The sequence below is a fragment of the Alligator mississippiensis genome, chromosome 2 (assembly GCF_030867095.1).
Source record: "Alligator mississippiensis isolate rAllMis1 chromosome 2, rAllMis1, whole genome shotgun sequence".
NCBI classification, from domain to species: domain Eukaryota; kingdom Metazoa; phylum Chordata; order Crocodylia; family Alligatoridae; genus Alligator; species Alligator mississippiensis.
Window position 1 is genome coordinate 128,395,476 of NC_081825.1, and position 24,345 is coordinate 128,419,820.

General features: G+C 43.9%; 1 protein-coding gene across 4 annotated transcripts in view; it reads right to left on the bottom strand.

The window, feature by feature from the left end:
• The window catches only part of SEC24B (SEC24 homolog B, COPII coat complex component), a 96,491-nt gene extending 73,152 nt beyond the window's left edge, over positions 1-23,339 (bottom strand). For 3 of the 4 annotated variants that reach the window (XM_019500105.2, XM_019500103.2, XM_006272800.4), the window contains exons 1-2: positions 23,125-23,339; positions 12,414-13,109 (exon numbers count right to left, since the gene is read on the bottom strand). In XM_019500105.2, the coding sequence (XP_019355650.1) occupies positions 12,414-13,109; positions 23,125-23,224 (796 nt within the window). In that variant the 5' untranslated portion in view covers positions 23,225-23,339. The remainder of the gene's footprint in view (positions 1-12,413; positions 13,110-23,124) is intronic. The other variant, XM_019500104.2, reaches the window with a different exon arrangement.
• Positions 23,340-24,345: the final 1,006 nt, after the last annotated feature.

The following is a 24,345-nucleotide window of genomic DNA, read 5'->3' on the forward strand; positions in this document are numbered from 1 at the left end:
GAAACTAAAATTTAAAATACACAAATTTTTTCTGAATTCTTTTGGTTACAGAAAAATATATCGACTATGCTGGACACACAAATAATTAATTTGTCAAAACATGTTTTACATTAAAAATAACTGGCAGTAAACAAACGAAGTATTATCTGTAACCAGCGAATTGAAATGATTTTGAATAGAAACAAAGTATTTCACAGTTTCATAACTTCTCTCTCATCTATTCAAAACTTACTTACATTAAAAAAAAAAAGCTTCCGTGTTTTTGCAACTCCTTGTCAGTTTCTCACCATTAAATGAACTAGCAACTAAATAGTTTATCATTAGCTGAATAAACTGCAATACAGAAAATGATAGGACTGCCAAAAGCTGATTTATGACTTCTAAGAAAATCTAGTTCTGCTTTAGAGCCTGTGACTTCCACCAGCTCAATGGTTTTACTTGCTTTAGAAAAATAGTACATATTTGCTACCAGATTTTAATATGATAGTTTACAAAAAAATAAATTGTGGTATTTTAGTTAATAAAGGATATTTCAATTGGCTTTCTTTTTAAAAGAAAAATATTTAATTTAAATCAAAACATCCTTTTTTTTTAAAAACTAAACTTTTATCTACCCAAAAAACAAATCTCACCTCATCACGCTACTGACTGACATAGCTTTGCCAATTAAGGTCTGTTACAAACATGGCCTTCCTCAGGTAAGCAAGTTTAATTAATAATTTTTCCCCTGAACATAAAACTTTAGGCAGCTTGCAGACGTTAAAAAACAAAAACAGCACGCTTTACCAGAAGCAGCAGCACATTTGTTCAATATGGCTGTGCAGCATCTATACAGACTGGTTGCTTCAGTGGGGCTTTTTCGCACATTTAGCTAGAGCTGATTCAATCAGCTATTAGATAAAAGCACAAAAAAAGCTGCACTAAAGCACCCAGCCCAGCTAACATGCTGCCTCATCTGGGCATATGGTAGGCTCGGCGCAGAAGCACACAGAGTTTAAAGTGCTGGGGTTTTTTTGTGTTTTTTTATGTTTGCAAGCATCCTTAATATTAACTGTAGATCATTATCTGTTTCCTACATTTTCCAAGGAGCTCATCAGCTGAAGCCTAGTACTGCTCAAAAGATCTTCAGACTGTATCCTCCTTTGGACATTGTCTAGGTCTTGTTTAGACATATTTTAAATCTAGAGTTTCACCTTCATTTTTCTGTTCTTCTTAGTGTTAAATCTGACAAACTTGGAGTGCCCTATCAGAGTACATGTCCATTTCCTGCTCTCCCCCAACCCCCGAAATTCATATGCACATGTGGATCAAAATAAACATTTAAGTCTACAGACATTCCCAGAAAGCATGTTTAAGAACTCTAGTAGACCTTGGAACACTTACTGGTTATTTAATTGACAATTTTTCTGTATAAAGTAGCATGAGGTTTATAGGAAAGGTAATCACATCTTGTGAAACATCCATCATTTACAAAAACCTGCTTCCTTTTGTGCATTACTAATTGATTTAGGCAATTTTCAGGAATCCACAAAATGGCTATTTAATGTAAATTTTTTTCTACATTTTGTGCTTTATTTTTTCACACTATTTCAAAATGAATTTTTGTGTAGAAATAAATCATTAGAGGCATAAAGCTTTCTGCACAGTAAATGTATGTCTATAATGATCATCCCCTAATAGTGCAAAAAATGCTGCCATGTGGAAGTACATCCTTCATTTAGAAGTAATGGTGAAGTTGGCAATAACCTTTTTAAAGGCAGGTACCAAGACATATGTCATGTAGCCAAGCAAACAAGGAAAAAAGAGATCTACTCAGACTAGTGATCAAGCAAAAAATACTTCTAGTAAGTCACTGCAACATTCTGCAGAAATACCAAATAGAAAGGCTACTCTATATGAAAACACTCAAGGTATTCATTGACAACTCAGAGTAAATAAAACTGTCACGGTACCCTTTCCCCCAAGTGACTTGTTTACAGCAGAACAGCTGCTGCTGCTATTTTTCAAATGGGTGGTTATTATAAAAACTGCATTTCTGATGTAATACCACACTTCAATTATGGTTACAAAGGTGCTGAGCATTCTTGAGAAACTGCAAGTCTCAGCAAAAGGCTGAAATCTAAAGTCAAACTGGACATTATTTATTAAGCACTGTTTATCTTAGGCTCCATCAATGGTGCAATTTAATTATAAAACTGGCTTTTAGTCATTTAGTGTTGAGAACAGTCTTCTTGTGCATTTGGAAAATTGTTGCTGAATGTGCTAATATCCAATGGCATGACAAAATTAAATTGGGTACACTTCTTGAGAAAATAAATCTTTGGATCAACTACTGATTATAAATACTTATGCTGCATTTAAATAAGTGTGGTATTGCTATATTTTTCTACTGATGTAGAAAAGGAGTATTATACAAGAATAAGCACTAATATAACTATAAATGCATATGCATAATTTTCAGTTAAATATCGCCACATTAACCAATTGTCTCTATCACCATTTGAATGTCAAGAACCATACTATTATTTAATATTTCAAGTACAAGATCACTTAAGAGCTGTAGCTGCAGAGCAAGAAACCACTGGACAACAAAAACAAAAAGAGAAGAAAAACCCATTTAGTCCTTTTCTGCATCAAAAAGCTTATATTGATAAGTATTAAATTAGTTAAAATCTAAACTGAAATCTGTTTCCTCCCTTCTCCCTGAAAATAATGTTTGAATTAAGAAATTTACAATTTTGCACCCAGTTTATATCAGGGGTGTCAAATTCATCTGGCTCCATGGACCAGATGAAGGTCTCTGAGCCAGCCCACAGGCTACACCTTTGACATCCCTAGTGTATATATGGTATAAACATATAATTTTACACGATACACCAGAAGTGCAATTTGGCAGCTGTAACCAAGTTGCCCTCTTCAGGATCTGCTCTGTTCACCCACCATAGGGAGGGGGCTATAAAAGATACCCTAAACATAGTCTACCTTCTTGCTGAATGGATAACCATGTCCAGTGGAATCACCCCTACTGATATCGAAATCAACCAAGACACACAAATAATTTTGGGACCTGGAACATCAGTACCCTCCACAGACAATTCTAATAGTGAATGCCCAGAGCACCACACTACAATCATGGCTCAAGAACTCAGGAGATGTATCAATGTTGCTGCACTGAACAAGACCTGATGAGCGGGAGCTGGGCAGCTCAAAGAACACAGAGGCAGTTATATCTTCTTCTCAAACAGGAAGGAGAATGCTGGATTCACAGAGTTCGTTTTGCCATAAAAATGAGCTCATAAACCAACTCAATGAGTTCCTTACCACAATTAATGACCACCTTATGACTCTCCATCTTAAACCAGCAAGGAGCCAATATGCCACTGTCATAAGGATGTATGCCCCGACTCTCAATGCCACTGATGAAACCAAGGAGGAAATCTATGCTAACCTTGACCAAGTCCTTTCTGACATCCCAGAGGGAGACCAACTTACTCTTCTCAGCAATTTCAATGCCAAAGTCGAAAGGGACTCTAACCTCTGGAACAGAACTATCAGCAAGGAAGCAGTAGGAAAGGTCAACTCCAATGGCATCCTTCTCTCGACCAGATATGCAGAACATGGACTCACCATTACCAACACCCTGTTCTGCCAGAAAAGACAGGCACAAGACATCATGGCAACACCCATCATATAAGCACTGGCACCTGACTGACTGTCATTATTTGTGCCCAGGATCTCAAACATGTCCACATTACCCAAGCTATGCTAGGACCTGACAACTGTTGGGCAGATCACCAACTCATCTGTTTGGTTGCCACTCAAACCAGCTCTCAAGTGACGGCTGCAGCAGAAACAATGCCAACAGAAGATCAATGTTATCTTAAGGATTTGGAATGACAAGGAAATCCCACATGACCTCAGGGACACCATCATCATGACAATCTTCAAAAAAGGAGATATGTCCGACTGGAAATTACAGAGGGATCGTACTTGCTGAAGAACTCATAATAAATTCATTGTGGGTTTAAGGCATCAAGAGGCAAAACTGACATGATTGTCGCAGCTTACTAGCTGCAGGAAACAATACAAACCTCTCTACATGGCTTTCTTTAACCTGCCAAAAGCCTTTGGCTCTGTCAACCAAGAAGCGCTGTAGAGAATCCATCTGAAGTATGGATGCACACTGAAATTCGTCACCATTCTTTGTCTGCTCCATGACAGTATACAAGTGGTGGTTCTCAATAATGGATTTATCACAGATTCTTTTGACGTTAAGACAGGAGTTAAGTAAGGCCGCATCATCACTCCAACGCTCTTCTCGACATTCCTTGCTACACCTGACCACCAACAAGATTCCAGTTGGAGTGCAGCTAGACTACTGAATGGATGGTAAGCTGTTTAACCTCAGCCAACTCTGAGCCAAAACCAAAACCACCCCGACCTCAATTATCAAGCTCCAGTACACTAATGATGCTGTAATCTGTTCTCACTCAGGAGACCTTCAGGCAATGTCAACATCTTTACCAAGACGTTGGAAGATAGATGCACCAGCATTAGCATCCTCTCACAAGTAAACACCATGAGCATCAAGGCAATGCTCACCCAACATCAACTTCACTAGGCCAGCCACTTCATCCAGATGCCCAACTCCAGACCTCCAAAGCAAGCTTTATTCTCCCAGCTCAGTCAAGACATGTACTCAAGGGAAGGGCAGAGAAAGCACTTCAAGAATGCCCTTGAGGCCAACTTGAAAAAATGTAACATGGACATCAACTCATGGGAGACTATCACCCAGGACTGCCCCAAATGGAGGAAGAGTCTGCTGCAAGGATTTCAGTACTTTGAAACATCAAGACAGTAACAGAAGACAGAAAAGCAGGAGTGGCAGAAACAGCATCGTGAACCATATCAAGAATCCAGAGCCACCAACCCTACACAGAAACGTGCCTGAGTTGCAACGGTCTGTCAATCTCGGATAGGTCTTGTCAGCCATCTTCGGATGTGAAAGTAAGACATTAATGAAAGACAGTCATCCTCAACTGTGAAGGATTGCCAAAGAAGATATGATGCATGAAAACTATTACATATAACTAAGCGATGACTATTTAGCAAATACGACAAAAATTCAACTCTATCTTAATGTTCTTGTTTAGGTTTTTGTTGGTTCTGTTTTCCCATCTTTCAAAGAAGATCTCCTTGGAGACAACATTCTTATGAGCAAATAAGCGGTCACATGTCTACCAAGAAAACTCAATTTTTATTTAAATGAAAACTCTGTAAGGCATAAATTACAAAAATTTGGGTAAGCACAAAATAGACTCCCACAGACAGGCTACACCTATTTAGCTGCTTCCGTGATGTTAATCTGACTGAACAATTTTATAGTTAATAAAGATAAGTTTAATATTAAATTCTGGCAGGCAAGGTTCTATGAGAAGATGTGATATCTTTTATAAGACTGAGCAGTTGGAAAAAAGTTCTTAGCAAGCTTTTGGGTGCAATCACCCTTCTTCAGGCATAGGGAGCCTCTGTTCGAACAGCGCATGAAAGCTTGCTAAGAACTTTTTTCCAGCTATTCAGTTGGTCTAATAAAAGGTATCACATCTACTCATAGAACCTTACCTGCCTATGTCCTTAGACCAACACAGCTACAACCAAAAACCCAGCAGCATATTAAAAATTGTGGGAACTTTAAACATTCAGTTGCCAGATTTAGGCCCCTTCCACAGATTACGTTTAAGGCATGATTAATAGGTAATCATGACTTAAATTGTGACACAGCTACACGTTCAACCAATTAATGGCATGATAAAGCAAGCAATAAACTACAAAGTTATTCTGTAAAAACTGTCTCTTAACTTTGTAGCTTGTTGTAATCATGCCGTTAATTCAGTGTTTCACAACCTTTTGGTTCTGGTGGCACACTTACCAGGCCTCTCCCATCCTGCGGCACACTGGCTGAAAACAGAGCAGGGCTTGGGGGGCCAGGGTGGGGACTGAACACAGCGCGCAAATGCAAATCCCTGGCTGGAGCCACCCCCCAACCCCCTGTCTGTCTCTGCATTCATGGCGGCAGCAGGTAGGGGGTGTGGCTCCAGGCCAAAATTCTGCGGCACACCTGGACTTGCAGGTTGGGAAACACTGCGTAAATTGAATGTCTGCCTGTAAGGGAAGAGAAGAGACACCGGTGGCAGAGAGTAAGACACTGGGGTTTGAAGGGTGCTTGCAAGCAACCGTCCTATTGCCAAAGCTAAACACAGCCACACAAGGATCCTTCCTCTCCCAATGTTTCTGGAGGGGAGGAGGAAGGAACATTAGCTCTGCTATAAAGAGACTCAAAGCAAACAAGGGGTGAACAACCAGAAACAGAAGTTCCTGACTCCAACAGAGTGAGACAGAGAACAGCTGAGAGCATCCAGGATGCAGCAAGGAAGGCTCTTCAGGGAGTCAGCTATAGGGAGAGAGCTGACAGGGAAGAAGTTGAGACAAAGCAGCCTTCAGGTAACCTGAAGCCTCAGCACAGCGGTCTGGCGAGAAGGAGGTAAAGACCCGAAGACAGAGAAGTAAGACCTGAATAGAAGGACAGAGATAAGTTAACTTTGTTTTCTCCATCTGGGAAGAGGGGAAGAACCCTCCTAGGCACACAGCAATAGTGAAGAGTAACTATCTGCACATAAGCCAGGAGGCTGTTTAAACACTAGCCAGTTAATTTTTTTTTAAAGGCCTGGTGGAAGCTAACCAGGACAAAGTTTGTTGTGACTTATTTGAGCCACAGGTATATTAAGGATTCTGATGGGACTCTGATGGGCTCTGGTAGATTATACAGACTATAAAGTCAAGGAGGAGGTGGAAGAGGAGAGGGTATAGGGGTTGGTGGAACCCTCACTATACTAAGGTGGACATAAGGACCAATTGTGCAAGAAGCTTCACGCTCTGACATTTCTTTTTTTTCTCATCATCAAGTCATGGCAGGAAAGAGAGTGTGGGTGTGTGGAACACTGCATCAAGAAGGGTCCTGGACAGTCTTTAGCCAGCCGACTGAAGAGCAACGACTGCCTTAGCAGAGAAAAAAAACACCTTACAGAGATGGTGATAACCATCCGAGATTAATTTATTACTTTAACTGAGGCGAAACTGACCTCAATTACACTTTCATAGATTCATAGATGTTAGGGTCGGAAGGGACCTCAATAGATCATCGAGTCCGACCCCCTGCATAAGCAGGAAAGAGTGCTGGGTCTAGATGACCCCAGCTAGATACTCATCTAACCTCCTCTTGAAGACCCCCAGGGTAGGGGAGAGCACCACCTCCCTTGGGAGCCCGTTCCAGACCTTGGCCACTCGAACTGTGAAGAAGGTCTTCCTAATGTCCAGTCTAAATCTGCTCTCTGCTAGCTTGTGGCCATTGTTTCTTGTAACCCCCGGGGGCGCCTTGGTGAATAAATACTCACCAATTCCCTTCTGTGCCCCCGTGATGAACTTATAGGCAGCCACAAGGTCGCCTCTCAACCTTCTCTTGCGGAGGCTGAAAAGGTCCAGTTTCTCTAGTCTCTCCTCATAGGGCTTGGTCTGCAGGCCCTTGACCATACGAGTTGCCCTTCTCTGGACCCTCTCCAGATTATCCGCATCCTTCTTGAAGTGTGGCGCCCAGAATTGCACGCAGTACTCCAACTGCGGTCTGACCAGCGCCCTATAGAGGGGAAGTATCACCTCCCTGGACCTATTCGTTATGCATCTGCTGATGCACGATAAAGTGCCATTGGCTTTTCTGATGGCTTCATCACACTGTCGGCTCATGTTCATCTTGGAGTCCACTAGGACTCCAAGATCCCTTTCCACCTCTGTGCCACCCAGCAGGTCATTCCCTAGGCTGTAGGTGTGCTGGACATTTTTCCTCCCTAGATGAAGCACTTTGCATTTCTCCTTGTTGAACTGCATCCTGTTGTTTTCTGCCCACTTGTCCAACCTATCCAGGTCTGCCTGCAGCTGTTCCCTGCCCTCCGGCGTGTCCACTTCTCCCCATAGCTTTGTGTCATCTGCAAACTTGGACAGAGTACATTTGACTCCCTCGTCCAAGTCACTGATGAAGACATTAAAGAGTATCGGTCCAAGGACCGAGCCCTGCGGGACCCCACTGCCCACACCCTTCCAGGTCGAAACCGACCCATCCACCACGACTCTTTGGGTGCGACCCTCTAGCCAATTCGCCACCCACCGGACTGTGTAGTCATCCACATCACAGCCTCTTAACTTGTTCACCAGTACGGGGTGGGATACCGTATCGAAGGCCTTCCTGAAGTCTAAGTATACAACATCCACCCCTCCTCCTGTGTCCAGGCGTTTCGTAACCTGGTCATAGAAAGAGACTAGATTGGTCAGGCACGATCTGCCTGCCACAAACCCGTGCTGGTTTCCCCTCAGCATAATTTGCCCTGCCGGGCTCTCACAAATGTGAGCCTTGATAATTTTTTCAAAGACTTTACCAAGGATGGAGGTGAGACTGACTGGCCTATAGTTGCCCGGGTCCTCCTTCCTCCCCTTTTTGAAAATGGGGACCACGTTAGCCCTGTTCCAATCCTCTGGGACTTGGCCCGTGCGCCACGAGCGTTCGAATATTCCCGCCAGCGGCTCTGCAATGATGTCGGCCAGTGCCTTCAGCACCCTCGGATGGAGCTCATCCGGGCCTGCCGACTTAAAGGCATCCAGTTCTTCCAAGTGACTCTGCACCACCTCAGGATCTACGTATGGAAGTGTGGCACCTTGCTGCTGCCTCTCTACAACCTCAGTGAGAGACTTGTTGTGCCCCTCACTTAGGAACACTGAGGCAAAGAACTCGTTGAGGAGTTCAGCCTTGTCCCCCCTGTCTGTCACCAATTGTTTCTGCCCATTTAGCAGGGGTCCTATTCCTCCCTGGGCCTTCCTTTTACTCCCAATATATCTAAAAAACAATTTCTTGTTGTCTTTTACTTGGGTTGCCATCCTCAGCTCCATGGTAGCTTTGGCCCGCCTAACTGCCTCCCTACAAGCACGAGCAGAGGAGGTATATTCATCTTTAGTGATATCACCCTGTTTCCACTTTTTATGTGCTCCCCTTTTGGCTCTTAGGCTGCCCTGGATTTCTCTGGTCAGCCATGGAAGCCTCCTGGCCCCTTTCCCTTTTTTGCCTCGCTCGGGGATCGTCTTGCTTTGTGCCCGAAGGATCGTTTCCTTAAGGCACAGCCACCCTTCTTGGGCTCCCATCCCTTCAAAACTCCTACTCTGCAGTGCTTCCTTGACTAATCGCCTGAGTGCATTGAGATCAGCTTTCCTAAAGTCTAGCACTTTCACCCTACTAGTTACCTTACCCACTCGACGTCTTATGTTGAATTCTATTATTAGGTGATCACTGTCTCCCAAATGGCTACCGATCTGGAGATCCCCTATCATGTCATCCCCTGTTGCCACTACCAGATCCAGTATGGCATTCCCCCTAGTCGGACCATGCACCTCCTGTGTCAGGTGGAGGTCCTGTACACAGGTTAGAAACCTGCGTGAGCGATGGGACCTTGCTGTCTGCGTCTCCCAGCAGATGTCTGGGTAGTTTGGGTCCCCCATGACTACCGCCTCTTTAGCTTTTATGGTCTCCGAGAGTTGCCTCAGGAGCCCCGCATCTATTTCTTCCCCTTGGTGTGGGGGTCTGTAGCAGACCCCTACCACCAAATCCCTTTCTCCTTGCCCCCCATGTAGCCTAACCCACAATCCTTCTACTTCCTCAACCTTGGATTCTGTCTTGATGAGGGTTGATGTATATTGCTGACTGACAAGCGCAACCCCCCCTCCCTTTCTTCCCCGACCTGTCCTTTCTGTACAAAACTTTAGCATTCCTCAGGAATGGACAGTGGCCAAGTACTCCCCTGTGGCTTGGAGCCCCATCAACTGAGGGGCTCCCAGCCACAGGGGTGTACCACCCACAGCCAGACTGGCACGTGACAAGTTTCACAATGTTGACAGCACTGTCAGCTGCAGAACTTGCAGCAGGGAGAACAATGTTCCCCATGCGAACCTCCTTGGCTGCAGGGCTTGCAATGGGGGCAGCATATTCAGCTGGAGGGCTCGCAGAGGAACACTGCCCATATTGTGAACCTCGTGATATGCGGACTCACAACACCAGCAGGGTTCCTCGCATTGTCCCCACTGCAAGCCCCACAGCTGATGTCACTGTGGGACTCAGCAGGGACAACAGAGAGAACACTGCCGCTGCTGTGACCCCTGAGGTGAGAAGTTCACAATGGCAGCAGTGTTTCCTTGCACTACTTGCACTGTGAACACCACAGTCGATGACTATTTCAAATGCACATTAGATCACACAATGCCTCTACCTGCACATGTAGAGAGGCCCTAGTGCTTTTAACTTTCAATCTTAATATGGCATTAATTGGTTTCTGCATTATAGAGAAGAGCAGATCTGAGAAAACAATGTCCCTTATGTCACTGCCCCAGGGCGCCCCACGCTGTCTGGGAGCTGGGGCTGAGTGCTGCTGGACTCTGGCTAACAGGTAGAGCCACCCCAGCTGAGAGGCAGCATGCAGCGCCCTGTCGAGCCACACTGCAACCATGCCATCCCCCCCACTTCCCTGCACTAACCAGGGGGGCTCTGCCACAAGACCTCAGAGGCCCTGATCCCTATAGCCAGAGCCAATGAATGCGGGGGTGGGTTTTTTGTTTTTTTTAGTGCCAGAGGCTGGGGATGGGCAGGGGATGGGGCCAGGCAGGGCAGCCATGTGGGCTTCTCCCACAGCTCCTCCAGCTGTGCCTGTCTCTGCCCCGGAAGGGGGAGCTGCAGGGGCTCTGCCCTGCTGCCACTTGCCCCCTTCCACCCAGAGCGAGCTGCACCCGCATCCTGCCCACTCCCCGCCGCCCCAGCTGGGCAAGTGGCAGCAGGGCAGACCCCTGCTCCTAGCGCTGCTGTGCCCGCATCCTGCGGCCCCCCTGCCCCGCTCCCTGAGTAACGTGCCCCTGTGCCCTGGCTGGGCAGCTTGTCCCAGCCCCAATCCAGAGATAAAATCCTTGTTAACAGCAGTATATGGAGATTAAATATAACAGACCCAATTACCTACTCATCAGACCTCTTCTCTTTCTGCAAATTTGTGTACAGAGTCAAGCCCTTTTCTCTAAAAGTGCAAAGTTTCAAGAAGTTAAATGAATTATGGATATCAAACAACAAGAATTAACTTTTTGTAGAAAACAATGATTAAATCGAGACTTCCTGACCAGTGATTTAAATCTTAAATGCTAGATCTTCAATCCAGCATTGAGGGGCAGGATCCTAAACAACAATTTAATCGATTAAAATTTCACTGAAAAAATGTCATTCTACCATCAAAAAAAAAAAAAAAGGTGAATTTAGTTTAGGTTTAACTCATGTTTTAGCTGAGTCTGACCTGAGCTAACCACTTTTCCTGGTCAAGGTCAAATCTTTAACAAAAGAAACCTGAGAGGCATCTCTACTCAAGAATCTCCTTTAGCAAGCCTCTACATAGAAACGAATTAGGTTATGCAGTTCAATTTTCCAACACCCATGTGTTCTATAAAGCAGTTGTTTTATTCAGCTGAATCATGAAGTTCAGTAAGTACGAAATCACAAATAAAACTGAAGATGCCTAACAGAACAGGCTCTGTCTTATTACAGTTAATATTTCTACCTATACCACATGGAGGTAGAAATGTGGTAGTGCTGATAACAAAATTACTTCATACCAAACAAAACAGGTGCCATCAGCAATTGTCTCAGATATCCAAAATATTTTTAGAAAACTAAGCCATTAAATATATTCAAGTCATCACTTCCCAACTTTTGACTCCTCAAACTAAAACCTCAACATCATTGTGGAGCTTTTATTCACTAGAGATAAAATTTGAAAGAATCAATCAAGCTAGTGTATAATTAAAAACTAAGTTTTCTGTCTGCATTGCTGGTTGAGAGAAAAATGCTCTTTTTAGAACTGTGGATCTATTAGATGTTTAAGTCCCCATAAAACTTCATGAAACAGACTGCTTTCAGTTCTGTTAACTGAAACTTGTATACATTCTTTCACAAAATTTGTTACTAACAACATTTGCACAAAACAGCATCTTTTCTATAGCTCACCTGCATTGATTTCAATGGAAATCTAGTGGCTGCTCTGGAGAAGATTATGTCATGAAAAAGATAACCATCACAGGGCGATTAAATTACAGAAGTTGATAAAATTAAGATAAATAGGCCACATATTCATCCAAAGTCTATTAAAACAAGTGAACAGAAATAAATATATTAAAATATTTCCTGATTTCCAAGAGGCCATATCAGTATAACCTGTCACCTGAACTCTCAGTTTCCTGGAAAAGTGCTTCATTTCATTTAGAAGCATCCCATCTTTGGTATAATACTGTACCTGTACTTGTTTGGTTGCTTGCTTTAGCCAAAGATTCAGTGTGATTTCTGCTGAGGCTGTCTTGAGCTGACTGAACATCTGAAGTGGACCATGATGTAGAACGATATCCCATAGGAACTTGTTGTAGTGAATGAGATACAACTGTACTTTGACCAGAAAATGCATTCATCTCTTTAAACTGTCCAATAGCTGGAAGGCTCTGAGAAGTAAACACCTGTCCATATGGACTAGCAGTAGCCATAGAAGGATAGGAAAGGCTAGGATATGCAGCACTGGAAACCATAGGCATGGCATAATGACCAGAATTAAGGGGAAATCCCTGAGATGCAACTGAAGAGCTGACTGAAGTACTGTAGTGGCTACCAAAGGCAGAATATGACTGTGGAGTATTGGTACGTAAATAGGATGTAGATGATATTGCTCCTTGTCCAAGTCCTTCAGCTGACTCCACAGGATGAGGAGGAACTTTGCTGTATGACTGCTGTGATCCCTGTGTGTTCAGTAGGTTGGAACCCACAGAAGGTGTCAGAACACTTTGCGCTGGTACTGAATAGCCAGTAGAGTAGTAACCAGCTCCATACTGATTATCCACTTGTGAAGGGACAGCTTTACTGGGCACTTGGGCATAGTGTCCTGATGGAGCACTATAATTTTGAGGATATCCAGTGAAGAACTGCATCTGATGCTGCACTGGACCTGAAATAAAGAGAAACATATGTATTAGAACTATACAGGTATCCTTTATAGCATTTTGCCATGACAGACAGTAGACAGAAGCAATCCTGTGTGCACTAACACTAAGATAGCAATGAGCAACAGCTACCAAAAAAGCACGTTCTATCCAATCAATGGATGGGACAGAATGATTTAAGTAACAGAAAATATGAAAATGAAATGCTTTAACTAATTTGCATAAATCAAGGGTCCTCAGCCTTTTGAGACTCAAGGTACCCATTGTTTGACTTGAGGCACCCCCTCCATAACTTCTGTGAATTGAGCAGTACCCCATTTCAAAAGCTAATTTATTTATTACAGTGCTTGCCCCCTTGCAGATGGGTAGGCAGCGGCCATGTATAGAGGAGCCTGAGCCTGCACTTTTCTCCTTGCACCTCCTGGCACCCTCCTTGAGAATTACTGGCATACGTGCATGAAACCTGATTGTCAGTGACTCAGCTTAGACATCTGAAGATATGTTGTAAAAGGATTCTCCAAGACTGAAATCTTACATGTCACATTTGTATTTGGAGCATTTTTAAAAAGTATTTAAAAAAAAAAATTGCTGGAAAAGAATCTGTTTATAGCAGAAAAGTAAAAAATAAGAATTGGCACTGCTTGGTATGTCATACTAAGGATACCTCTCTCCTGAATGAGAAGGGAAAATAAGATCCTTCATTCAAAGCAGTCTGCCAGTGAATGAAAGCAAGTATCATCTTAGTTTATGAATTCCTAATAAGTGAGAAACGTGAAATGTTAAGTATATATTACTTTTTTTCAGTTTCATCTTCTATAGGAGCCTAACTATAAAATGACAGTACCTAAGACACCCCTTCATTTCCATTCACTGCTCTATACAGAGGTTGGCAACCTATGGCCTGCAGACTATATCTGGCTTAAAGCACGGGGGAATGGCAGTATGATAGCTCAGTTCAGCATGTCCCCCTCTCTGTCTCACACCGTGCCGCCAATCCTGTTTACAGCCCCATTTCATCCCTTAGGCCATATGCTACTCACCACTGCTGCTGAATTTGGCACTCCCCACTGCTACTGGGGACAGGAATCAATGCCAAAGGGCAAAGACTGCGACAGGTGGCAGAGGCGCCACGTAGAGGCCTAGGTACTGTTGGAGGGGGGCGATGGAGGACTGGGACACAAGCAGTGGCCTGCTGCGCTAGAAAGTTGATAAGTTGGACTAACCAATGAAACTATTCTAAGCACAAGTGCAACAGTACAAGTTAAACATACTGGGATTCTTGACTGAGGTATTAAGGAACTGAGAACTGACAACACAACATCCCTGTCTTTATACAAAGACCCATAGTAAAACTGATGATCAAGTTTTTTCTTACTCCTCTAGACAGTTCAGTCCTATATTAAAGTAGCTTTTTTCTACTGTGGTTTTCTTTTTTATTAGAACCAATTTATAATGACACCAAAGGATCCCCATAGTTTGGATCATGCTGAGCTACTATACAATTATTGCCCAGGTGACTATAGCATTTAGCCAGTGGAGACAAGGCATGACAACAAAGCAACAAACCATAAACAAAAGGGGAACTGATAATTACTGAACTGTTGATTTGTGCTTTAATCTTTCTTTCGTGTCTAATATGTGTTTGGCATACAAGGTAAATGAAAATTTTGTGTATATCATTTTAAAGAACAAGCCACAGAAAAATGACCGTTAAAAAAACAGTTTGAGAAAATTCTTCAAATTAAAACATTGATTAATTTGAAGGGTACTGTAACTATGAATAGAACCCTATTAGTGCTTGGCTATGGACCCAAGGTGCAGTCTGATTAGTTTGATGGAGCCTCTTTGAAATCACAAACTATTATGTTCAGTAGGCAAGCAAGAAAGCTAATAAAGGGACAAAAGGTATAGCTCCCTGTGGAGAAAGAAAGAGGGGAATAGAAAGGGGAAAACAACCTCATTTTCTGAAGTGGCTAGCTGCCCTTTCAGTATACTTTAATGCACTATTTTTCTGTTATAACTTGGACTACTGAATAGCTCCCACTCTTTTTAATACAAAAAGATGAGATGAGAGTGTTAGGCCATAAATTGCTGCTGAAATGGCAACTGGACTTTTGGGGAAAAAGATAGTCCACATAGCCCAAAAGCCATTAAAAAAAAAAATACAAAAAGAAATACTGACACATTGTTTTCATAAGTGCAAGCCCATGCTGCATACAGCTCCAATTTTTTTTTTAAATGAGACCTTCAATTAATTAGCCATATTCCAATAACATAAAGCTTTAACGGTGTTACTAATAGACTCCCAATGCACTTTCTGTATGGCTGAAAGGACACACCCAACAATGTACAAATACTCTAAAAATGTGCACCCCCTCTCTGGGGTTTGTTGCTTTATGTAAATACTTAAAACACCTTACATTTGATTTTTTTTTTTTTTTTACCAGCTTTCTATTCTACGAAGAAATTCTCTAAGTTTCTACATAAAAGTGCAAAATGTCTATGATCCTTTAATAACAAAAGGTACTCTGAATGAGACTTAGTAAGTAAAAGACTTTGCACAATCCAGAAAGTGTGTTTTGTAGGGCTTCATCTCTAAATGTTAAGTTGTGTACGATACAAAATCTTGTATTTGCCAATTTATTTTTAAACTAGCATTATATAAATATAAAGACCAGGCATGGAGACAGGCTCCAGCTAATTCACAGGATTTCAAATGTTCATCTCCTATGAAAAGACTAGACTGCTTTATTCCCAGATTTAAACAGCTTTAGTATTAACAGCAGTCAGTTCTAAATCATCAGATTTCATAGATTTCATAGACATTAGGGCTGGAAGGGACCTCGGAAGATCATTGAGTCCAGCTCCCCGTCCGAAAGGCAGGAAGTCAGCTGGCGTCCTAGGATCCCAGCAAGATAAACATCCAATTTTCTCTTGAAGGTGTTCAATGTAGGTGCTTGAAACACCTCCGATGGCAGGCTGTTCCAGACCTTGGGGGCTCGGACAGTAAAGAAATTCTTCCTTAAGTCCAGCCTGAAACGGTCTTGCAGTAGTTTATAACCATTCGACCTCGTCATCCCTTGCGGCGCTCTGATGAACAAACGTTCCCCAGATACTGGTGGTCACCCCTGATAAACTTACAGGTGGCCATCAGATCACCCCCCAGCCTGCACTTTTCCAGGCTAAAGAGCCCCATAGCTCTCAGCCTGTCACCGTAAGGTCTGTTTTCCTGACAAAATGGCAAGAAAGAGTGTAAAAGCTGCAGTAACAAAAAAAACCCAAACTAAATTATTTGTAACCAATCAGTAAAAGAGAGTAAACTTCATTGTACAGAAACCTGACAAATTACCTGACTAAAATTTCAAATCCCCAGCCCTGTCTCCAGCAAGTTTCACAAAAAAGCCTCTAGATATTTAAAGGCTCCAGTAGTATTTTTGGGTGGAAGCTTTTCTGCAATTTATCACTGACCATGTACAACAACAATCTCTTAGCTTCATTTTATGATTTAAATAAGATTTACAGCTTTAGAGATAACTAATTCACAGTTAGCTAAGAAAAAATCAAGAGTTCACAAGAGTAATCCTTCCTGGTCATTCTTTAAAGAGACGATCCTTCAAGCCTAAATGGTGACAATCCCCACACAAATTAAAAGGGGCAGGAGTGCTCAAAAGCCCCCACAGCTCACAAAAAGCATCCACGAATGTCTCAAAGCTAAAAAGGAGGCATACACTCAATGGAAAGGAGGGGCCATCACCAAGGAAAATTATGTCTCCATTGCCCGAGATTGTAGGGGGGGGGGCTCTTAGGAAGGCTAAGGCGGAGATGGAACTGGGACTAGCGACCCGGATCAAGGACAATAAGTCCTTTTTTAAATACATAAGGGGTAAAAGAAGGTACCAGGTAATGTAGGGCCTCTGCAGGATACGCTAGGAAATCTGGCAGTCACACCAGATGACAAAGCTAACCTCTTTAACAATTTCTTTGCCTCCATCTTTTTGAGCAGGGACCAGAGCATCCCCCACATTGTGATCCCCAACAGATCCAAGGGAGGCGCTGCTGGGCCCAGGGTCAGTGAGGACCTAGTCAGAGAACTTCTGGTGGGTCTAGGCATGTTCAAGTAGCAGGTCCTGACACTCTCCACCCCAGAGTGCTGAGGGAATTAGCAGAGGTCATTGCGGGACCCCTGGCACAGATTTATGAGCACTCATGGTGCTCTGGCGAGGTGCCGGAGGACTGGAAAAGGGCCAATGTAGTCCCCATTTTCAAAAAAGGGAGGAAGGAGGACCCAGGAAACTACAGGCCCATTAGTCTTACCTCAGTCCTGGGGAAGCTCTTTGAGAAAATTATCCAGGAGCACATCTGTGAGGAACCAGCAGGGGAGATCATGCTGTCAGACCAACCTGGTGGCCTTCTATGACCAGGTCACAAAATCCTTGGACGCAGGTGTTGCGGTGGACATAGTCTTTCTGGACTTTAGGAAGGCCTTCCATACTGTCTCTCACCCCATTCTCATTAAGCAATTAGGTGACTGTGGTGTCGATGCCTACACAGTCAAATAGGTTGCAAAATGGCTGGAAGGCCGCACCCAAAGAGTGGTGGTGGATGTGTCTTTTTTGAGCTGTAGGGATGTGGGCAGTGGGGTCCCCCAGGGCTCGGTCCTCGGGCCCGCACTGTTCAACATCTTCATCAGTGACTTGGATGAGGGGGTGAAAAGCACCTTGTTCAAATTTGCGGATGACACTAAAATATGGGGAGAAGTGGGCACACGATGGAGGAGAGGGACAGGCCGCAACTAGATCTAGACAGGTTACAGGAGTGGGCGGATGAGAACAGGATGGGATTCAGTACTGAGAAGTGCGAGGTATTGCACCTGGGGCAGAAGAACCAGCAGCATACCTACAGGCTGGGGACCTCCCTTCTAGTCAGCACAGAGGCAGAAAAGGATCTTGGTGTCATTACCGATTCCAAGATGAACATGGGCCGCCAATGTGGAGTCGCAGTCAGGAAGGCTAACTGCACCTTGTCATGCATCCACAGATGCATCACGAGCAGGTCCGAGGTGATCTTCCCCTTCTATGCAACACTGGTCAGGCCGCAGTTGGAGTACTGCGTCCAGTCTGGGTGCCGCACTTCAGGAGGGATGTGGACAGCATCGAGAGGGTCCAGAGGAGGGCCACTCGCATGATCAGGGAGCAGCAAGGCAGGCCCTACGAGGAGAGGTTAAGGGACCTGAACCTGTTCAGCCTCCACAAGAGAAGGCTAAGAGGGGATCTGGTGGCAGTCTATAAACTGGCCAAGGGGGACCAGCGGGCTATGGGAGAGTCCCTGTTCCCCCGAGCACTACCGGGAGTAACGATGAATAACGGCCACAAGTTGACCAAGAGTAGATTCAGGCTAGATATAAGGAGGCACTACTTCACAGTCAGGGCGGCTAGGATCTAGAACCAACTTCCAAGGGAAGTGGTGCTCACTCCTACCCTGGGGGTCTTCAAAAGGAGGCTGGATAATCACCTTGCTGGGATCGCTTGACCCCAGCATTCTTTCCTGCCCATGGCAGGGGGTCGGACTTGATGGTCTGCTTAGGTCTCTTCTGACCCTATCTACTATGAAACTAAACTACTATCAATTGTAATAGTCTAAAACAACAAATCCACTGAAAAGCATTGTTTTAAAATCAACCAAAACTAAAGCAATTCAGTCCTTAACTTCCAAAAAGATACTTTTTCAGCAAACTTTCATATCTAAAGATGTAGATCTAGAAACTAAATAGAAAGCTCATCAGTGATCCAGGTTATTGTTACTGCTGGCGTCTCAGGAGAAGACAGATACACATAATCAAAAATGGATCACTTAAAAAAAATGACCCTCAGAAGTGACAAAAAACATCTTTGAAACATCCTTTTGAAACACTTTCCTGAAATGTCTGTATAGTTCTCCCATGAGAAATTGGGGACAGGGCAGGATGGGAAGCTGGGAGGGTTTCAGCCCTTGTATAATGTCTCCATCCCACCAAACAGCTGTTTGAAGGAACAGGGTGCTATTCTCCCCTGGCAGGAACACTCCCAGTTCCCACCCCCAGGAGAATAGTCTCTGCTCTATGCACTCCTCTGGGTGAAACCAGTGCAAGGGGTGTGGGACCATGCTCTCATAGTGGCAAGGCTCCCTAAGTCCAAAGAGCCCTGTTATCATAGCACAGCTGTATTACACCCCTGCATTCCTCTGGGCCAACCTGAAGAAGTGCAGGGTTCCAGATGGGCAGGGACCATTTTTCTGGCACTGTGGGAGGGTTCCAGCTGTAGACACATGGCTGCCTCACCCTGGCAGGACTGGTGCGGTGGGGTGGGATTTTTTCCAAGTCAGGTTCCCCACATGGCTCCCTGATTGCTCACCCCTGAATGGTTTATCAGGGAACCAGTATGCTCCTTCCCTCCTCCTTCAGTCCTTTTCCCTTCATCCCTATTTCTGACAATTATATTGTAGATTTGCTCCCGCTTAACCTCATTTTGATGGATATGCCATTCCCTCAAGGTTCTCAACGGCCTCTAGGGACACAGAAAACATTCAGATAATTGGGAGAAACCTGAGTAAATAGACTTCAAGGTTCTTTGGCAACATCCCATTAAAAACTGCCAATTGATCAGATCAGTCAAGTGGCTGCAACAAGGGTCTGGCTGGGAAGTACCACCAAACACTTTACATCTAGATCTTAGGATTTCTACAAAACCTAAGTGCTGGCCTGTAGAAACTTCACAGCAATTTCACTCCATAGAGTGGAGGGGTTTCCCAGAGTGCCTGCTTCCTGAATCCCATTACCCGCTTCCTCCTCCAGCAATTTTACCCTGCCAAGCAGGGCATAGGAAATTCTCAAAACTTCACCAAATACAATCTGTATTTTCCAAAGAACATATTATTCTAAGTGACATGGGTTTCTGAATGAATGATGTCTGGTTAACTACAGTAGATAGCAAAGTTACAACAGGATTATAGTCAATGACTGTCAGCAGACGCATCTACACAAGAACTTTAATGTCGCTCGCCTATTTTAATGCATATTAATGAATCACTAAAAAAACTGCTCTTTAGTTAATGCACATAAAGACAGGATAACGTGCATTTTCTTAGTACCTTACAATGCAAGTACTAGATTCAATGTGCATTAACTAAAGTGCGTTAATACACATGTAGATGCACCCAGCAGTATTAGGGTATCAGAGAAATTATAAAACAACCCTTGAAAAAGCAAACTCTTGAAACTCAAAGCAGTCCTGAAACTAGAATATACAGCATACTTGATGAGTAGAAAGCTCACCATGGAAGTAAGCAAATGTCAAACCTTTGCAAAATCTGAGTTTCAGTCTACATGAATTTCAGTTTCTAGCCCTTCTAATTTTAAAGAATATGAATCTACATGTAAACTACACAATGTACAATTTTTGCCTTTCATTTTAAATTATAATTAACAGTCAATCCCATTTATTGTTGGTGGCTATCTTGTCAAAGTCACATAATTTTTAACACTGGTAGTCTGGGTTTACAGTTTTGTGTAATCTAATCAGTTGCAAAAGCTGAGCTGAAATTTCAGGTATTATACACCTCTTAAAACCTCTGGCCATTCTCTGTTAAGTTCTTATCTACTGCTGCTGAGTGAATAGGCTAATTAGAGTAGAAAAAACAGTCCTTGCCTACATCCAATAGTTTTATTGCTTTAACTATTAATATCTGTAAAAAAAGATTAAACCCTCTTCCAAAATGATATGTTAATGTGTGTATAGTTTATTTCTTTTCCCATGTAGCAATAACATACTGGTCTAAGGGATGTTTATCCTTTACATGCTTATTAAGGGTTTTACTGGTAAAAAAAAAAAAAAAAAGAAAGAAAGAAAACACTCCCCAATACTTCCATCCTAACTTATGCAGTTGTACTAGTTTAAAAATGTTGCATGTAGATAAGGCTATTTTTAAAATGACTATTCCAAAGTGCTATCAAATGTACTGAACACACAGTCCTGTTTCAGTTACAGATTTTAGAAGTCACATGAAACAAAAGTATGTAAAAAGATTCTTCAAACAAAAGGATGAGGATGCTTAGTATGATTATGTCCCTTCAGTTCTGAATACTTTAGCATGCTTAAGTGCTAGCCCTGCAGTTCTTTGTCAGCCACCAAGACAGCCTGAATTCATACTACTATGCTGCTATTATGTACCACTTTTCAATTTGACAGCAACCAAATAATTCTTCTACATTTCACACTATTCATACAAATTCTTAGATTTAAGCTTCTGAAACTTATGGGCTAAATTAGAGGCACTTTAAAAAAAGTGGGGGGTGGGAGAGCCAGTTGTATAAAGATTCTTTCAAGACTGCACCTTTAGCGAGTCTCTAAGGAACTCTCATCCAGATTTCCTCTCTGAATCAGACATAGATTGTCAAGGACTGGAAGCCAAACATCCTTTTGAATATCAACTGGACTGCCAAGAACTGGCCTTCAAATGGAAAAGATTTTTTCCACAGTCTTTCAACTGAGCCTTAATCAGGCTCCAATAACTTCAATACTTGAACATGAAAAACCCTCTCAAGACTTTATAAAGTCTAACTTCTACAGTAGCCTGGCAGCAATACACATTTGATGTCTTCCATGTCATACACGGCAACAGCTATATTCACCAAAGTAGTTTATGCTTAAACTTCTGTTAAGTAACAATGATTACAGAAGCAGGCCACACTTGAAGAAGGGGAAGTGGAAATTAGCTGTAAACCTCAGGGGGGAAAAAATCAAGTCTGGCAGTCTTGGTCTAGATTCTGTATCTTTCTTCTTTCCCAATTTCCTGTACAAGAACAAAACTACAAACCCTGTGTGAAAGTTCCCCATGACAGAGATGAAGACCAAGAACTCTCATCCTAAAAATGCTGGAATACTATTGTGTGGTAATGTGAAATGACAAATTAAATAAATGCCTTACCTATCCATCAGCAGAGCTATATGATTATAAATATATCCTGAAAGAGAATGTGCGAAACCAAAAATAAAACAGACAAGTTCAATAGTTATGGAACAGGAGGACAGCAATGCAAGACTCTACCAAATTCATTTTTCAAAACTTTTAAAAATCAAACCAGGTTTAACAATTTATGGATTTATTAGCGACATAGATTAATTATCTTGTTTACAGCCTGTTCGAAACTTAAAGGCACCTGATTTCCATGACGCAATGAGAATTTTAAAAACCTATGCCCGTTGTTTGTACTCAGTTTTGCCACTTCACCCTGTCTAAACACAACAAGAATCTATAGTTTATTAGGGAAGCAAAGCACGCTCGCTTGCTTTTTGAGAGAAGCTTCACTTTTCAAACCCCTGCAACACGTTACATATATTACGCGATTCACCAGTGAACTGTGCAATAAACGATTCACCAGTGAACTGTGCAATAAATTCAGACTGGCTGCACAGGCAAAGTAACTAATTGCACAATTCACTGGTAAATCGCGCAGTAAAACGCAGACTGGACACACAGGCTAAGTAACTATCACTCCACCCACTGGTCCAGCACTCAATAAATTGAGAATGTGTGCGGGAACCTGTCACAGCCTCACAACTCACTCGAGAATTGCTTAATAAAATGCAGACCAGCCACACAGGGCGATAAAAATGACTATCCCGCTACAAAAAAAGAGCCAACCAGCTACAGTGTTAGTGGTTGAAAAAGCGTAAGGGCTCTACGGGCTGGTTTGTTCCCCCAAGGGATGACAGGTGTAGCGGGGTCCTATTCTGAAGTGAGGCACCCTTTGTGTTTGAGCCCTGCTGCCCAGAGAAGCAGCATAAGGGGAGAAGCTGAAGACAGCAGAGAAGCCCCGCGTGCCCCAGCGCCACCCTCGGAGGAGCCAACTATCACCCCGCCGCCTATTGGCCAGCCGCCCCAACGACGGCAGAACACCCCGCCCCAAGACCGTTGCAGCTTCGAACGTCTAGCCTCGCTGTGGTCCGGACGCAGCCCCCGGCCCCTCCCCCGGCGGTTGCTCACCGTTGTGCTGCGGCCGCGCTCCGGCCTGCGCCACACCGGCGGGCGCCCCGAGAGGGGGAGGGGCGGAGGGCCGCGGGGGCAGCCCGGCGGGCGCGGACATGGCTCCGGGCTGCACGTCTCTCTCCCCGCCCGTCCCCCTCCCTGCAGCCGCGTGCGCCGCCAACGGCCCGAGCCGGGCTTGGAGCGCGAGCGCCCTGCGCCTCCCCGCCTGCCCCCACGGCGCACGCGTGGCCCGGCAGGGCCGGGCCCAGCTACAGCCGCAGCCCACAGCGCCCCCTGGCGCGGCCTCCGGGAGCTGCAGCCGCCGTGGCTCTTCGGGTGGGGCGGGGCGGGGCCTCAACCGGCTCCGGGATTGGCGGGAGCGCGGCCTTGGCCCCGCCTCCCGCTGCGGCTGCGCTGCCCACCTGGTCTGGACTGTTGTCGGGCGAATCGGGGCGATTGTCCTGGGCCTGCGGAGCTGGGCAGAACTGCAGGTCCGCATCCAGCCACTCGCTACCCAGTTCCTTGCCGCCGCTGCGGCTTCTTTGAGTCAGGGGGCCCCTGGGATCAGAGCGGGGGCGGGCCCCGCTTGGGCTGGTTTGCCCCGGGCCCCGCACCCTGCTCGGGTCTGTGTGTATATATGTGTGTGTATTTGTATATGTAGGGGTGTGTGCGCGTATATACATTAAACTTTCCTTAGCATTTACTTGCAAGGAGTAGCACGGAGCTTCTAAGAACATACATAATCCCACAGCACTGCATCCCACCCAACACCATAATTGTATGTAACAAACACCATTATAGGACAGGGCACAACCGCAGCTTTTTAAATGCACAAATTTTCTACCTCTTGAGTTAAAGGCGAAGCTTCCTTGGCTCACAGTAGTTGCAGACTCATGTCCTCTCTGGACCACTAGACTTCAGTTCCTCTCTAGACCCACTAGAGAGGAACATGTAACACACACATATGCATACATATGGTATATTCAGCCATATATACATACACATATACTTACCTATGAGATATATATATATATATATATATATATATGCATACATGCAGTATATACACACATGGTATATACACACACATGCATTTATGCATATATATATATACACACATGTATACATACGGTATACATACACACATACATTATTCTAATATTATAAAAGCCTAAGTCTGTCTGCCTGTCTGTCTGTTTGTCTGTGTCACAACCCAAAGTTGTGGTTTTCTGTTTGTGT